Raw genomic sequence first — 15,558 nt, forward strand, 5'->3', positions numbered from 1 at the left:
TATACCCAGCGTGAGATTAAGAAGCAACGGTTCAAATGTTGGTCCAACCAGTTTATTAAAGTCCTAGCTACTTTTAGGGAAATGGGGAAGGGAAGGTAGGTGTGAAAGACAGAACTGTTTTTCTTTTATTGTCTCAAAGTTGCTTTCGTGAGGCCTTTCTGATGATAAGACTCTGACAAGCAACTGCTAACTATCCAGGAGGGTGAATGGTGGGTGTTATCGTGCCATCCCTGCTTAGGACTGCAAAGATAAGCAGGAACAAGACAAGCAGTCTTTTTCAGAGGTGCTGTTAGGAGGAGCAGACCCCTGCAGAAGGTGGTAAATCTTGTGTCAGGCAACAGAGACCTCCAACCCTTGCTGGCTTATCTGTGGGGGCAGGAATGTCAGAAAAGTTAGTTTTAAATCTTCTTACAAAGAAGCGTTTGTTAAGAAGAAGAAGAACCCCCACCAAAATGGGGGATAAAAGACCCTCGCTAAACTGGGGACTTTGGAGACAAACTCCCAAAGACACCTTTGACGGAGAATTCCCTGAGGGGAAAACTTTGTCGGAAGAACCCCCGGGACCGGCTTGCTGCGGAGCTCCCTGGCTGTCTCCCATCCCCTGCGGCGATCAGACGAGTTCCTGAGATCGTCGGACCTACTGTGTACCTCGCTGGACCCACGGTGGTGACTATCTCTTTCGCTCTCTGCAAAGACTCCTTGCTTACATTTCCTACTTTTTCTATCGCCTACCTTCCCTTCCCCATCTCCCTAAAAATAGCTAGGACTCTAATAAACTGGTTGGACCAACATTTGAACCGTTGCTTCTTAATCTCACGCCGGGTATACACATATCAAAGAACCTTGCCTCCCTCCTACAAATTGGAGCGAGACATTTTTTATTGGCGTAGTCGGCAGGATGCCCGCCGTGAGAGTGTTGTCCTTCCAAAAACTCCAAAATTTTTCTGTATGTACCTCCTGGAGTTGCAAGGACCGATAATTTTGGTAACTTAGATGTGAGCACCTCTCCAGGAAGACCACTCCATATTCTGAAACTTTACTGCTTATGTGTTTACCTCTCGGGGACGTATGAATTAATTTTGACTATTTGCTCTTGTTTTATACGTGTGTGCCTCCTCGGGAAGACTATTTCGTATTTTTGTGGTTTAAGTAACTTGTAACGTATTTTGGAATTTGAAATTTTTTTGTGTGCGCCTCTTGGGAAAGTGAGGAAGTAATTTTTTGACGTTTGTGCCTCTCCAAGAAGTTTATTCCTTTCTGAGAAACCTAGAAGTGTTTTGAAACTTGTGTGGCTTTAAGCTTGAAGTTTTTCTGGCCTGACAGGGTAGCCAGGAGCGATTTAGGTGTTTACACTTTCTTTGTAAGTGTTGATTGGGCTTCTTTGTCTTTTGTGAAAAGGAGGAATGATTGTAGCATTTGCATTTGTTTGATAGGTGCGTGTCTCCCTGGGGAAGGGTAAGGAGTTAAGTGTACCTTTTCTTCCCTTAGTGTGTATCTTTTAGGGTATTGAGAAATGAGTGAAATTGTTGCCACTATGAAAAGTGAAAATGTGCTATTTGACCTTTTAGAAAAGCATGGTGCTCGGCCCTCTTTATCAGGGGTGGATTGGGCACGACAAAACTGGTATAACTTGCAGAGTGTTTCCGACCGCATTCGTGTTTTACAATATGAGGCTCATACTCGAGCTGGGAAAGGAAAATCGTTTATTTGTGCGGTACTCGGTGCTGCTTTAAAAGCTGCCGTGGAGTTCCGAGATGAAAAGCATTCGGCAGAAACCCAAACCATACAAGCATTGCAGGAATCAGTTAAAGTAATGCAAGAATTGGTAAAAACTCTGCAAAATCAAATAGTGAACCTTGAGGAACAATTACAAAGAGAGCAACATAATACAGTTTTGTTGCAAATGGTTTTTAAGGAACTATTAACATATAAGAATACTAGCAATACTGCTGTCCATAATTTGCCTCAAGAAAAAACTTTTCCTCAGAAGGAACTACAAGGAATAAAGGAAGGGCTTGGCAGATTAGAGGACTCGCCAGCCCAATTGCGTCCTTTGATAAAAACTGAATATACATTTGATAACAGTGAGGATTTGGATCCTCAAATGAACGTTAAAGAAATTCCTTTTTCTGCCACTGAATTAGCAAAACTGAAAAAGGATTTTAGCCGCTCTCCAAAGGAGTCAGAGACGGAATATGTGTGGAGGGTTAGTGTCACTGGTGGAGACCAAATACTGTTAACTGAAAAGGAAGCTGAAGGTTATTGGGGGCCTGGAGTATTTTTAACTACTGGTAACAACCGTGCTCCTTGGTCCCTAACACAAAGGGCTGCCTATTGGGCAGGTGGTCTTAACCCTTTAGAAAGGGGAGACCCTCTTGCTATTAATGGGACAGTCGATCAATTGGTTGAAAGTGTTCAAAAAGCTGCTTGTCTGCAAATGATGTATGATAGAAAGCTGCAGACACATCATGGATCACCTATGATGATGCCTGTGGATCCTGAAAGGATGACTCCTTTAATCAGGGGGCTTCCAGAATCACTGAAACCTATAGGTATACAACTACAAGGAAAGATACAAGCTATGCCTCAGGGAGAAAGAACCCTAGCAGCATTAGAAGGAACTGGCACCTCAGGCCATTTGCAGTCGGGATATAAAGTATGGACATGGGGGGAGGTTGCCCAAGAGTTGATTAATTATGAAAGGAAATATGGGCCTGTGGCTTCTTCCAGTATATCTGAGCCAGAGGAAGTAAGGCTTGCAGCAACCATCCTTGCTCCTAGGCCACCTAGCCCAAAACTCTGTGGAACTGGAAGGGTCTCATTGCCAGTAAGAACAGGTAGGCGAAATATTGATCATAAACGTAATCGTCTCTGGACACTGGGCTGGCAAAAGGGTGTTCCACGAGACCTGATGAATGGATTACCCACAGTCAGGTTAGAGAAATTAGTTAACTTGTGGCCAGAACAAAAGCTCAAGGAAAGCTGATGCTTTCTCCCCCTCCCCCAGATGAGTGGGAGGTGGGGGGGGGGGGGGAAGGCAGTGAAGGGTGGATGTTTGTTAACACCTTCTGTCCCAGTGCCTCCCCACTCCTGCCAATTGCCCCTGTGAGTCACGATCCAGTTGCTGATAAGCTAGGGAAACACTTATCTCTCTGGCCAGCTTGTGTGGACTGACTCAGCTAACATGAGGCGTTTCCCTTACCTTAATGAAATCCCTTAAAAAATATCCTTAGAAGGCTAAGGACACCCCGAAAAAGGAATGTAAAATATACTCCTCGATGGATTGTTCTCTCATTTTTTTTTTAATTGTATTAACAAAGCCCCAAAAGGGCAAGTTGTTGTTTTGTTTTATTTTACAGAAGATCCCCGTGGGACCTTCACTGAACAGAATGACTGATAGCTGACTTTAACCATTTGTGTTTTGTGACAGAAAAGTTGAAGATGTGATTGTGCTAGAATTCTGAATTTACCTCTCTTATTACATATTTTGGTTGCAATAGTATTATGCTTTTGTTTGTTGTTGTGGGTTGTGATTGATATCAGTCCTTGGATCTCTTAAAACTTCACAGTTTGGTTCAGAGTTTTTCCAGGTCATTCTGGATTTCTGGTACTTTCTGCACAGTGATAACCATTCCTTCTGATCCCTTCTTTTACCCCTTTTTTGTCAAACTGATTATGGTTTGCATGTAACTCCTCCATAGTGTTTCCAAATTCCTGACAAATTGGGAAATGAGCCAAGGAACCCATCTAATATCTGTTAGATGTGGTCACAAAAAACAAATCTACTATAAAGCACTTTGCACTGATGTTTTTCAGTGTCACATCAGTCCAGGAGTTCCATACAAAACATGGTTGTTGAAGAGATGTGTATGTTTCTGGAATTATCCCTCTTATGGTTTATACTATGGGGTATCCTACACACACACTGTCCTGTGAAAAGTTCAGTAGTCTATAACAGTATTTTAACTTCCCAAACTAGCATTTATATCTCTCAGCAATTGAACTGCTTTGGAAATGCTCAAGTGGAAAGCAGCTGACACAAATACCCCTATTTATTTGTTTTACTTGTTTATTTGATACTATTAGTTATTGTAACTGTCTTTGTGATTGTTAAATGTTTATGGTATATATAAGCATGGATTGCTAAAGGAAAGTTATATGGTATTAAGGGTGTTAATTTCTATTTTAAAGAGATCTGATATAGTGGTTTCTTTGGTGGTTTGCTAAAATACATGCCTGTATACTGAATGTAATTATGACCTTACGAGTAACCTTATGTTTAATGTGTTATCAATCAAGGTTTTGATTGAATGATGATTATGTTAACATTTAATTCCCCCATATCACCCATCCCTCTTTTTCCTTATGCTTACTTTTTTTTTTTTTTTTTCTTTCCTCACCACCGTGAATGGTCATTTGCGCATCAGTTTCAAGCAACCTTTGAGCCACGGGGTGGTGTGAAAGACAGAACTGTTTTTCTTTTATTGTCTCAAAGTTGCTTTCGTGAGGCCTTTCTGATGATAAGACTCTGACAAGCAACTGCTAACTATCCAGGAGGGTGAATGGTGGGTGTTATCGTGCCATCCCTGCTTAGGACTGCAAAGATAAGCAGGAACAAGACAAGCAGTCTTTTTCAGAGGTGCTGTTAGGAGGAGCAGACCCCTGCAGAAGGTGGTAAATCTTGTGTCAGGCAACAGAGACCTCCAACCCTTGCTGGCTTATCTGTGGGGGCAGGAATGTCAGAAAAGTTAGTTTTAAATCTTCTTACAAAGAAGCGTTTGTTAAGAAGAAGAAGAACCCCCACCAAAATGGGGGATAAAAGACCCTCGCTAAACTGGGGACTTTGGAGACAAACTCCCAAAGACACCTTTGACGGAGAATTCCCTGAGGGGAAAACTTTGTCGGAAGAACCCCCGGGACCGGCTTGCTGCGGAGCTCCCTGGCTGTCTCCCATCCCCTGCGGCGATCAGACGAGTTCCTGAGATCGTCGGACCTACTGTGTACCTCGCTGGACCCACGGTGGTGACTATCTCTTTCGCTCTCTGCAAAGACTCCTTGCTTACATTTCCTACTTTTTCTATCACCTACCTTCCCTTCCCCATCTCCCTAAAAATAGCTAGGACTCTAATAAACTGGTTGGACCAACATTTGAACCGTTGCTTCTTAATCTCACGCCGGGTATACACATATCAAAGAACCTTGCCTCCCTCCTACAAATTGGAGCGAGACAGTAGGCGATAGGGAAAATAGGAAATATAAGCAAGGAGTCTTTGCAGATAGCAAAAGAGATATAGTCACCACCGTGGGTCCAGCGAGGTACACAGTAGGTCCGTGGATCTCAGGAACTCGTCTGATCACCGCGGGGGATGGGAGACAGCCAGGGAGCTCCACAGCAAGCTGGACTGGGGGTTCTTCCGACGAAGTTTTCCCCTCAGGGAATTCTCCGTCAAAGGTGTCTTTGGGAGTTTGTCTCCAAAGTCCCCAGTTTAGCGAGGGCCTTTTATCCCCCATTTCGGTGGGAGTTTTTCTTCTTCTTAACAAACACTTCTTTGTAAAATGATTTAAAACTAACTTTTCTGACATTCCTGTCCCACAGATAAGCCAGCAAGGGTTGGAGGTCTCTGTTGCCAGACACAAGATTTACCACCTTCTGCAGGGGTCTGCTCCTCCCAGCAGCACCCCTGGAAAAGACTGCTTGTCTTGTTCCTGCTTATCTTTGCAGTCCTAAGCAGGGATGGCACGATAACACCCACCATTCACCCTCCTGGATAGTTAGCAGTTGCCTGTCAGAGTCTTATCATCAGAAAGGCCTCACGAAAGCAAACTTTGAGACAATAAAAGAAAAACAGTTCTGTCTTTCACACCACCCCGTGGCTCAAAGGTTGCTTGAAATTGATGCGCAAATGACCATTCACGGTGGTGAGGAAAGAAGAAAAAAAAAAAAAAAAAAAGTAAGCATAAGGGAAAAGCGGGATAGGTGATATGGGGGAATTAAATGTTAACAGTCATCATCATTCAATCAAAACCTTGATTGATAATGCACTAACTAAACATGAGGTTACATGTAAGGTCATAATTTTTTGAGTTGACATATACACACTGATTCCAGCTTTCATTTTAGACAATTCTATGAATGGAAATTTCAAAGCTAATGTATTATTACTTATCAACAACTATGAGGTGGCAAACCACCAAAGGAAGACAGAAGGAACACAATAGCGGTGAATGTGATAGGCAGTGCCTGCAGGGCGTCCCCTGCTTCAAAGTGCACTTTGCCTTTCTCACCCATCACAGATTCTCTCCTGTTTTAATTCTTGCTAGAGATTGCAAGGTTTTTTCACATGTGCTCCATATCCACATGGCCAGTGCATGATACAGAGCCCAGGTGGAACACCTGCTCTTAAAAGATAACAAACCACTATATTAGATCTCTCTACAATACAAACTACTCAGAGAAGTTATTTAGAGCTACAGTTACTTATTCCTATTGTTTGTTACTTGCTTTACCCATAGCTTCCTTTATTTAATTGGTAAACTTTTTCTTGTTGACCTACTCCTACTATTGTTACAAAAATCATCTAAGGGTAGTAATTCTTGATGCAGTACAGAGTGAGATGCACCCGTATCTACCAGAAAACAAACATCTTTACACTGCTGTGTGCATGTTGCATTCAGTCCACTGGGGGCAAAACTCATCCTGGGATCTTCAGGTCCTGCTCTAGTGCAGCTGCTATTATTCTTCCCAATTCTTTCATTACAATCCCTCTTTCTATACAATTTCCAAGCTCCATCCACATACCCTCAATTATACTTCTGTATCATTAACAGTTCTTATACCATCAAAGCAGTTTGTCCCATTCCCTTCTGAACCCACAGATCAAACAACACAGTTCTTCAGTTTCCACAACACCCTTAGTACCATATAACTTTCCTTTAGCAATCCATACTTACATATACCATAGACATTTAAAAATCACAAAGACAGTGACAATAACCAATAGTATCAAATAAAATAAATAAATAGGGCTATTTGTGTCAGCTGTTTTTCACTTGAGCATTTCCAAAGCAGTTCAATTGCTGAGAGATATAAATGCTAGTTTGGCAAGTTAAAGTACTGTTATAGTCTACTGAACTTTTCACAGGACGGTGTGTGTGTGGGATACCCCACAGTATAAACCATAATAGGGATAATCCCAGAAACATACACATCTCTTATCAAAACTTAGACATTTTCCAACAACCATGTTTTGTATGGAACTCCTGAACTTATGTGACACTGAAAAACATCAGTGCAAAGGGTTTTATGATAGATTTCATTTGTGACCACATCTAACAGATATTAGATAGGTCCCTTGGCTCATTTCCCAGTTTGTTAGGAATTTGGAAACACCATGGAGGAGTTACATGCAAATCATAATCAGTTTGACAAAAAGGGGTAAAAGAAGGGATCAGAAGGAATGGTTATCACTGTGCAGAAAGTACCAGAAAGTCAGGATGACCTGAAAAAACTCTGAACCAAATTGTGAAGTTTTAACAGATCCAAGGACTGATATCAATCACAATCCACAACAACAAACAAAAGCATAATACTATTGCAACCAAAATATGTAACAACAAGTTATATTCAGAATTTTAGCACAATCACATCTTCAATTTTTCTGTCACAAAACACAAATGGTTAAAGTCAGCTATCAGCCATTCTGTGTTCAGTAAAGGTCCCACGGGGATCTTCTGAAAAATAAGACAAGACAACAACTTGCCCTTTTGGGGCTTTGTTAATACAATTAAAAAATGAGGGAACAATCCATCGAGGAGTATATTTTACATTCCTCTTTCGGGGTGTCCTTAGCCTTCTAAGGATATTTGTTAAGGGATTTCATTAAGGTTGAGGAAACGCCTCATGTTAGCTGAGTCAGTTGACACAGGCTGGCCAGGGAGATGTTTCTCTAGCTTATCAGCAACTGGATCGTGACTCACAGGGGCAATTGGCAGGAGTGGGGAGGCCTTGGGACAGAAGGTGTTAAATCGAGGATCTCCTTTTGTTGTGAGCTTTCTAATAGACATCCACCCTTCACTGCCTTCCCCCCCCACCTCCCACTCACCTGGGGGAGGGGGTGAAAGCATCAGCTTTCCTTGAGCTTTTGTTCTGGCCACAAGTTAACTAATTTCTCTAACCTGAAAGTGGGCAATCCATTCATCAGGTCTCGTGGAACACCCTTTTGCCAGCCCAGTGTCCAGAGACGATTACGTTTATGATCAATATTTCGCCTACCCGTTCTTACTGGCAGTGAGACCCTTCCAGTTCCACTGAGCTTTGGACTAGGTGGCTGAGGAGCAAGGGTGGTTGCTGCGAGCCTTACTTCCCCTGGCTCAGATTTACTGGAAGAAGCCACAGGCCCATATTTCCTTTCATAATTAATCAACTCTTGGGCAACCTCCCCCCATGTCCATACTTTATATCCCGACTGCAAATGGCCTGAGGTGCCAGTTCCTTCTAATGCTGCAAAGGTTCTTTGTCCCTGAGGCATAGCTTGTATTTTTCCTAGTAGTTGTATGCCTATAGGTTTCAGTGATTCTGGAAGCCCCCTGATTAAGGGAGTCATCCTTTCAGGATCAACAGGCATCATCATAGGTGATTCATGATGTGGCTGCAGCTTTCTATCATACATCATTTGCAGACAAGCAGCTTTTTGAACATTTTCAACCAATTGATCAACTGTCCCATTAATAGCAAGCGGGTCTCCCCTTTCTAAAGGGTTAAGACCACCAGCCCAATAGGCAGCCCTCTGTGTTAGGGACCAAGGAGCACGGTTGTTACCAGTAGTTAAAAATACTCCAGGCCCCCAATAACCTTCAGCTTCCTTTTCAGTTAACAGTATTTGGTCTCCACCAGTGAGACTAACCCTCCACACGTATTCCGTCTCTGATTCCTTTGGAGAGCGGCTAAAATCTTTCTTCAGTTTTGCTAATTCAGTGGCAGAAAAAGGAATTTCTTTAACATTCATTTGAGGGTTCAGATCCTCACTGTTATCAAACATATATTCGGTTTTTATCAAAGGATGCAATTGGGTTGGCGAGTCCTCTAATTTGCCAAGCCCTTCCTTTATTCCTTGTAGTTCCTTCTGAGGAAAAGTTTTTTCTTGAGGCAAATTATGGACAGCAGTATTGCTAGTATTCTTATATGTTAATAGTTCCTTAAAAACCATTTGCAACAAAACTGTATTATGTTGCTCTCTTTGTAATTGTTCCTCAAGGCTCACTATTTGATTCTGCAGAGTTTTTACCAATTCTTGCATTACTTTAACTGATTCTTGTAATGCTTGTATGGTTTGGGTTTCTGCCGAATGCTTTTCATCTCGGAACTCCACGGCAGCTTTTAAAGCAGCACCGAGTACCGCACAAATAAACGATTTTCCTTTGCTGGCTCGAGTATGAGCCTCATATTGTAAAACACGAATGCGGTCGGAAACACTCTGCAAGTTATGCCAGTTTTGTCGTGCCCAATCCACCCCTGATAAAGAGGGCCGAGCACCATGCTTTTCTAAAAGGTCAAATAGCACATTTTCACTTTTCATAGTGGCAACAATTTCACTCATTTCTCAATACCCTAAAAGATACACACTAAGGGAAGAGAAGGTACGCTTAACTCCTTACCCCTCCCAAGGGAGACACGCACCTATCAAACAAATGCAAATGCTCCTTTTCACAACAGACCAAGAAGCCCAATCAACACTTACAAAGAAAGTGTAAACACCTAAATCGCTCCTGGCTACCCTGTCAGGCCAGAAAAACTTCAAGCTTAAAGCCACAAAACACTTCTAGGTTTCTCAGAAAGGAATAAACTTCTTGGAGAGGCACAAACGTCAAAAAATTAATTCCTCACTTCCCCAAGAGGCGCACACACAAAATTTTCAAATTCAAAAATACGTTACTAGATACTTAAACCACAAAAATGCGAAATAGTCTTCCCGAGGAGGCACACACGTATAAAACAAAAGCAAATAGTCAAAATTAATTCATACGTCCCCGAGAGGTAAACACTTAAGCAGTAAAGTTTCAGAATGTGGAGCGATCTTCCTGGAGAGGTGCTCACATCTAAGATACCAAAATTATCGCTCCTTGCAACTCCAGGAGGTACATACAGAAAAATTTTGGAGTTTTTGGAAGGACAACACTCTCACGGTGGGCATCCTGCCGACTACGCCAATAAAAATGTCTCACTCCAATTTACAGGAGGGAGGCAAGGTTCTTTTGTGTATATACCCGGCGTGAGATTAAGAAGCAACGGTTCAAATGTTGGTCCAACCAGTATATTAAAGTCCTAGTTACTTTTAGGGAAATGGGGAAGGGAAGGTAGGCGATAGGGAAAGTAGGAAATATAAGCAAGGAGTCTTTGCAGATAGCAAAAGAGATATAGTCACCACCGTGGGTCCAGCGAGGTACACAGTAGGTCCGTGGATCTCAGGAACTCGTCTGATCACCGCGGGGGATGGGAGACAGCCAGGGAGCTCCGCAGCAAGCTGGACTGGGGGTTCTTCCGACGAAGTTTTCCCCTCAGGGAATTCTCCGTCAAAGGTGTCTTTGGGAGTTTGTCTCCAAAGTCCCCAGTTTAGCGAGGGCCTTTTATCCCCCATTTCGGTGGGAGTTTTTCTTCTTCTTAACAAACACTTCTTTGTAAAATGATTTAAAACTAACTTTTCTGACATTCCTGTCCCACAGATAAGCCAGCAAGGGTTGGAGGTCTCTGTTGCCAGACACAAGATTTACCACCTTCTGCAGGGGTCTGCTCCTCCCAGCAGCACCCCTGGAAAAGACTGCTTGTCTTGTTCCTGCTTATCTTTGCAGTCCTAAGCAGGGATGGCACGATAACACCCACCATTCACCCTCCTGGATAGTTAGCAGTTGCCTGTCAGAGTCTTATCATCAGAAAGGCCTCACGAAAGCAAACTTTGAGACAATAAAAGAAAAACAGTTCTGTCTTTCACACGCTGGGAGACCCGGCGCTCGCTGCGTTGCTTCCGTCCTCCGTTCGGGGGGTTCCGTGCGCCGGCGCCGGCGCGTGGAAAGGGGGTGTGCGGCTGGTTGCGCGCGGGCGCGTGCCAGGCCCCCTTTCACCCGTTTTTTCCCCATCCATCCATCCATCCATGCATCCACCTTCCCGCTTCGTGGCGGCGCGGGGTAGAGCTGGGCGACCATCCACCCGCTCGTACGGCGGGTGCAGTTTCCCGTCCGTGCCGCGGGTAGACGTGTCGGCCGTAGCGGGGTTGACCTGTCGGCCGGTGCCGTTTCCCGTCCGTGCCGCGGGTAGACGTGTCGGCCGTAGCCGCGCGTCACGCAGCTGTGTCAAGCGGTAAGGGTACGACGAACGGCCAGCCGCCCCCCGACCCGACCCGACCCGACCGCTTCCGCCGCTGACCCTCCCTCGCGCCCGCCCACATCCTCCCCTCCCCTCCCCTCCCCTCCCTTGTGGTGTTATTTAAATTTATTAAAATTCATTTAAATTTATTAAAAATAGGTAGGGTAGACCTGGGGTCCGGCATTCGAGCTCGGGCGTCCTCGCGCACGACCGTCTCCGCCGTTCGTCCTCCCTTGGGCACGCTTGCTTCCTCCATTATTGTGGTGTGTTTTTTTTTTTTTTTTTTTTTTTTTTTTTTAATATTTTTGTTTCTTTTAATTTTTTTTCCTATTTTTCTCCTTTTTTCCCCATTTTTTCTTTTTTTCCCCTTTTTCCCCTTTTTAAATATTTTTTTCTTTCTTTTTTTTTTTTAAATTTTCTTTTCCCCATATTTCCTTATTATTTTTTTAGTTATTCATGCAATTATTAATATCGCTCTTCCGCACCCCCATCTTTTTATTACTTTTATTTTATTTTATTTTATTTTACCATGACATTTTACGATCTATCTGTACTTTTTCACACCTTCTTCTCTTCTACTTTTCTTTGACTTCTGCTTTCCCTTCCCTTCCCTTCCCTTCCCTTCCCTTCCCTTCCCTTCCCTTCCCTTCCCTTCCCTTCCCTTCCCTTCCCTTCCCTTCCCTTCCCTTCCCTTCCCTTCCCTTCCCTTCCCTTCCCTTCCCTTCCCTTCCCTTCCCTTCCCTTCCCTTCCCTTCCCTTCCCTTCCCTTCCCTTCCCTTCCCATCCCTTCCCTTCCCTTCTCTTCTCTTCTCTTCTCTTTCTCCTCGTCGCCCGCGCGTGAGTAGGCCCGGCCCGGCCTGGACCGGCACGGCCTCTGTCACGAAGAAGGGGGTCGCTTGCGTGGCCGAGGAGGGATGGGGGGGTCCGCGACGGGGTTGCGGGTATGCGGGTAGACCTGGCTGCCGGCCGGCGCCTGATCTTCCCGGCCCCGCGTCCGTCCTCCACCTTCCCCCCCCCGGTCCACACCGCACGAGCGGGAACCTGACCCGTACCCGACGGCGGCCCGCCTCCGTCTGCCCCCACCCTGGCCCTCGCCCACAACCCGCCCTCTCCCGGACGCATCTCGCCCGACCAGCCCGCGACCGTGCTTTTTTATTTGTTTGTTTGTTTGTTTGTTGTTTGGTCAGTCACTCGCTCGGTTATTTGTTTGGACCCGATTGGCCCATTTGGTTTTTTTCTTTTCTTTCCTTTTTCCGCCGGGGTGCTCCTGACGGCTCGGCTCAATGGCGGCTCGACTCGGCGACCGGAGCCCGCCAAAACGCCTCGCCGCCCCCCAGCCCCGCCGCCGCCACCACCACCACCGCCACCACCGCCACCACCTCTTCCTCCCGCCGAAAATCCTACGTACCGTTCCACCTCATCTCCCGCCTGGGAGAGAGGCTAGGCGCGAACCCCGCGGGGGACGCGGCCGCCTCCCGCCGGCCCACCTCTCGCCGCTGCCGTCTTCCCGCCGCTCTTCCGCCATCCCTCGCCACGCGGCCTGCCCGCAGTCCGGATATCCGGCCCAAACAGACCCCGGTGGGCGGGGCCCGCGCACGCGCCCACTCTCTTCCTGCAGAGCCGGGGAGACGGGGGGGGGGCGGGGCGGCTTTTTCAAAATCTAAAAAAGTGGAAAGTAAAGAAGAACCCACGAGAAAAACAAACAAACAAATAAACAAACAAACAAACAAACAAACGGAAAATAATAAAACCGAGAGGGCGCGTGGGGGCACGGACAAACGATCGAACGGACCAAAGTACGAACGAGCGGACGAACAAACAAACACGCAGACAAAAGGGCAAAACCGCGGTGGCGGTGGCGGGACGGCCAGCCTCAAGCAAGGCCGAACCGAGAAGCCCGGGTGCGCCCCGACCCGGCGAACAGCGGCCGGCTTGTACGTGCACCCTGGTCGTTCCGCGGCTGCGGCCGAGTGGCGTCTCCGTGGCGCCTCCGGTGCTCCGGCACAGTCAACACGGCTCGACCCCTGGCCATCGCGGCTCGAGTGCGCCGGCACGGTCCAACGTCTCCCAGCGGGCTCCGTTCGGTTCGGACGTTCCGCGGTGGCGTCCGGCGGTCACAGCCGCGGCGCCTCGAGTGCGCCGGCACGGTCCAGCATCTCCCGGCGGGCTCCGCTCGGCTCGGACGTTCCGCGGAAGTGGCCAAGTGTCGCTCTCGTGGCGGCTCCTCTGCGCTGGCACTGTCTACCCGGCTCCGAGCGTCTCTGGAGGGTGGGGGGAAGGGGGGGGGTGGCACGGCGTCGGGGGCTGGGCGTCGCTTCCCATGCGCCTCGACTAGGTCGGCACGGTCTACCCGGCTCCGAGCGGGCCGTGGTGCTCGGCGGCGGCTTCTAGAGGTCGCTGCCTAAGCGTCTTGACTAGGTCGGCACGGTCTACCCGGCTCCGAGCGGGCCGTGGTGCTCGGAGGCGGCTGCTAGAGGTCGCTGCCTAAGCGCTCTACTAGGTCGGCATGGTCTACCCTGCTCCGTGCCTGCACGAGGGCTCGGCGGCGGTCGCTATGTGTCGCTGCACGTCTGCCAGCCTGTCCGTCAGCGACCTCTAGAGTCCGCGGCGGAGCAGGGTAGACCGTGCCGACGTGAGCCGGCCGCCGCTCAGCGACCCCTGGCCGCCGCTGCATGAGCTTCGGTCCGCTCGGAGCCGGGTAGACCGTGCCGACCAACTCGAGCTGGACGTGCAGCGACCGCTGGCCAGCGCGGAGGCTCGTGTGCGCCGGCACGGTCCAGCCTCTCCCGGCGGGCTCCGTTCGGTTCGGACGTTCCTCGGTGGTGTCCAGGCGGTCTCAGCCGCGGCGGCTCGAGTGCGCCGGCACTGCACAGCCCCTCCCGGCGGGTTCCGCTCGGCACGGATGTTCCTCGGCAGCATCTGGCGATCTGAGCCACGGCAGCTCGAGTGCGCCGGCACGGTCCAACCGCTCCCGGCGGGTTCCGCTCGGCTCGGACGCTCCTCGGCGAAGTTGGGCAATCTGAGCCGCGGCGGCTCGAGTGCGCCGGCACTGCACAGCCTCTCATGGCGGGCTCCGCTCGGCACGGACGTTCCTTGGCGGCGTCCGGCGATCTGAGCCGCAGCGGCACGAGTGCGCCGGCACGGTCCAACCGCTCCCGGCGGGCTCGGCTCGGCTCGGACGTTCCGCGGCGTCGTCCGGGGGGTCTCAGCCGCGGAAGGTCGGGTACACCGGCACTGCACAGCCCCACCCAGCGGGCTCCGCTAGGCTCGGACGTTCCTCGGCGGCGTCCGGCGATCTGAGCTGCGGCGGCTCGAGTGCGCCGGCATGGTCCAACCGCTCCCGGCGGGTTCCGCTCGGCTCGGATGCTCCTCGGCGGAGTCGGGCGATCTGAGCCGTGGCGGAACGGTCCAGCCTCTCCAGGCAGACTCAGCTCGGCTCGGACGTTCCGCGGAAGTGGCCAAGTCCCGCTCTCGTGACTGCTCCGCTGCGCCGGCACTGTGTACCCGGCTCCGAGCGTCTCCGGGAGGGGGTTGGGGGGGATTAAGGGAAGGGAGGGGGGTGGGCACAACGTCGGCGGCTAGGCGTCGCTGCCCATGCGGCTTGACTAGGTCGGCACGGTCTACCCGGCTCCGAGCGGGCCGTGGTGCTCGGCGTCGGCGGCTAGGGGTCACTGCCTATGCGGCTCGTCTAGGTCGGCACGGTCTACCCGGCTCTGAGCGGGCCGTGGTGCTCGGCGGCGGCGGCTAGGGGTCGCTGCCTATGCGGCTCGTCTAGGTCGGCACGGTCTACCCGGCTCTGAACGGGCCGTACTGCTCGGCGGCGGGGGTTAGGGGTCGCCGCCCATGCGGCTCGACTAGGTCGGCACTGTCTACCCGGCTCCGAACGGGCCGTACTGCTCGGCGGCGGGGGTTAGGGGTCGCCGCCCATGCGGCTCGACTAGGTCGGCACGGTCTGCCCGGCTCCGAGCGGGCCGTGGTGCTCGGCGGCGGCTGCTAGAGGTCGCTGCCTATGCGCTCGACTAGGTCGGCACGGTCTACCCTGCTCCGTGCCTGAGCGAGGGCTCGGCGGCGGTCGCTTGGTGTCGCTGCACGTCTGCCAGCCCGTCTTTCAGCGACCTCTAGCGTCCGCGGCGAAGCAGGGTAGACCGTGCCGCATGAGCTTCGGTCCGCTCGGAGCCGGGTAGACCGTGCCGACCAACTCG

General features: G+C 49.3%; 2 protein-coding genes across 2 annotated transcripts; one reads left to right on the forward strand and one right to left on the reverse strand.

Annotated features, from left to right (window-relative positions):
• The first annotated feature begins 449 nt into the window (after window positions 1–449).
• On the forward strand, window positions 450–5,153 carry LOC107310334 (uncharacterized). Its single transcript, XM_015855889.3, has one exon. The coding sequence runs from the start codon at window positions 1,514–1,516 to the stop codon at window positions 2,984–2,986; it is 1,473 nt and encodes a 490-aa protein (XP_015711375.2). The 5' UTR covers window positions 450–1,513; the 3' UTR covers window positions 2,987–5,153.
• Window positions 5,154–5,411: 258 nt separating this feature from the next.
• Window positions 5,412–9,692, reverse strand: LOC146757287 (uncharacterized). Its single transcript, XM_085522658.1, has one exon. The coding sequence runs from the start codon at window positions 9,594–9,596 to the stop codon at window positions 8,124–8,126; it is 1,473 nt and encodes a 490-aa protein (XP_085378784.1). The 5' UTR covers window positions 9,597–9,692; the 3' UTR covers window positions 5,412–8,123.
• Window positions 9,693–15,558: the final 5,866 nt, after the last annotated feature.

The sequence above is a fragment of the Coturnix japonica genome, chromosome 23 (genome assembly GCF_054131305.1).
Source record: "Coturnix japonica strain WE chromosome 23, WE-NBRP24, whole genome shotgun sequence".
In the NCBI taxonomy this organism is placed as follows: domain Eukaryota; kingdom Metazoa; phylum Chordata; class Aves; order Galliformes; family Phasianidae; genus Coturnix; species Coturnix japonica.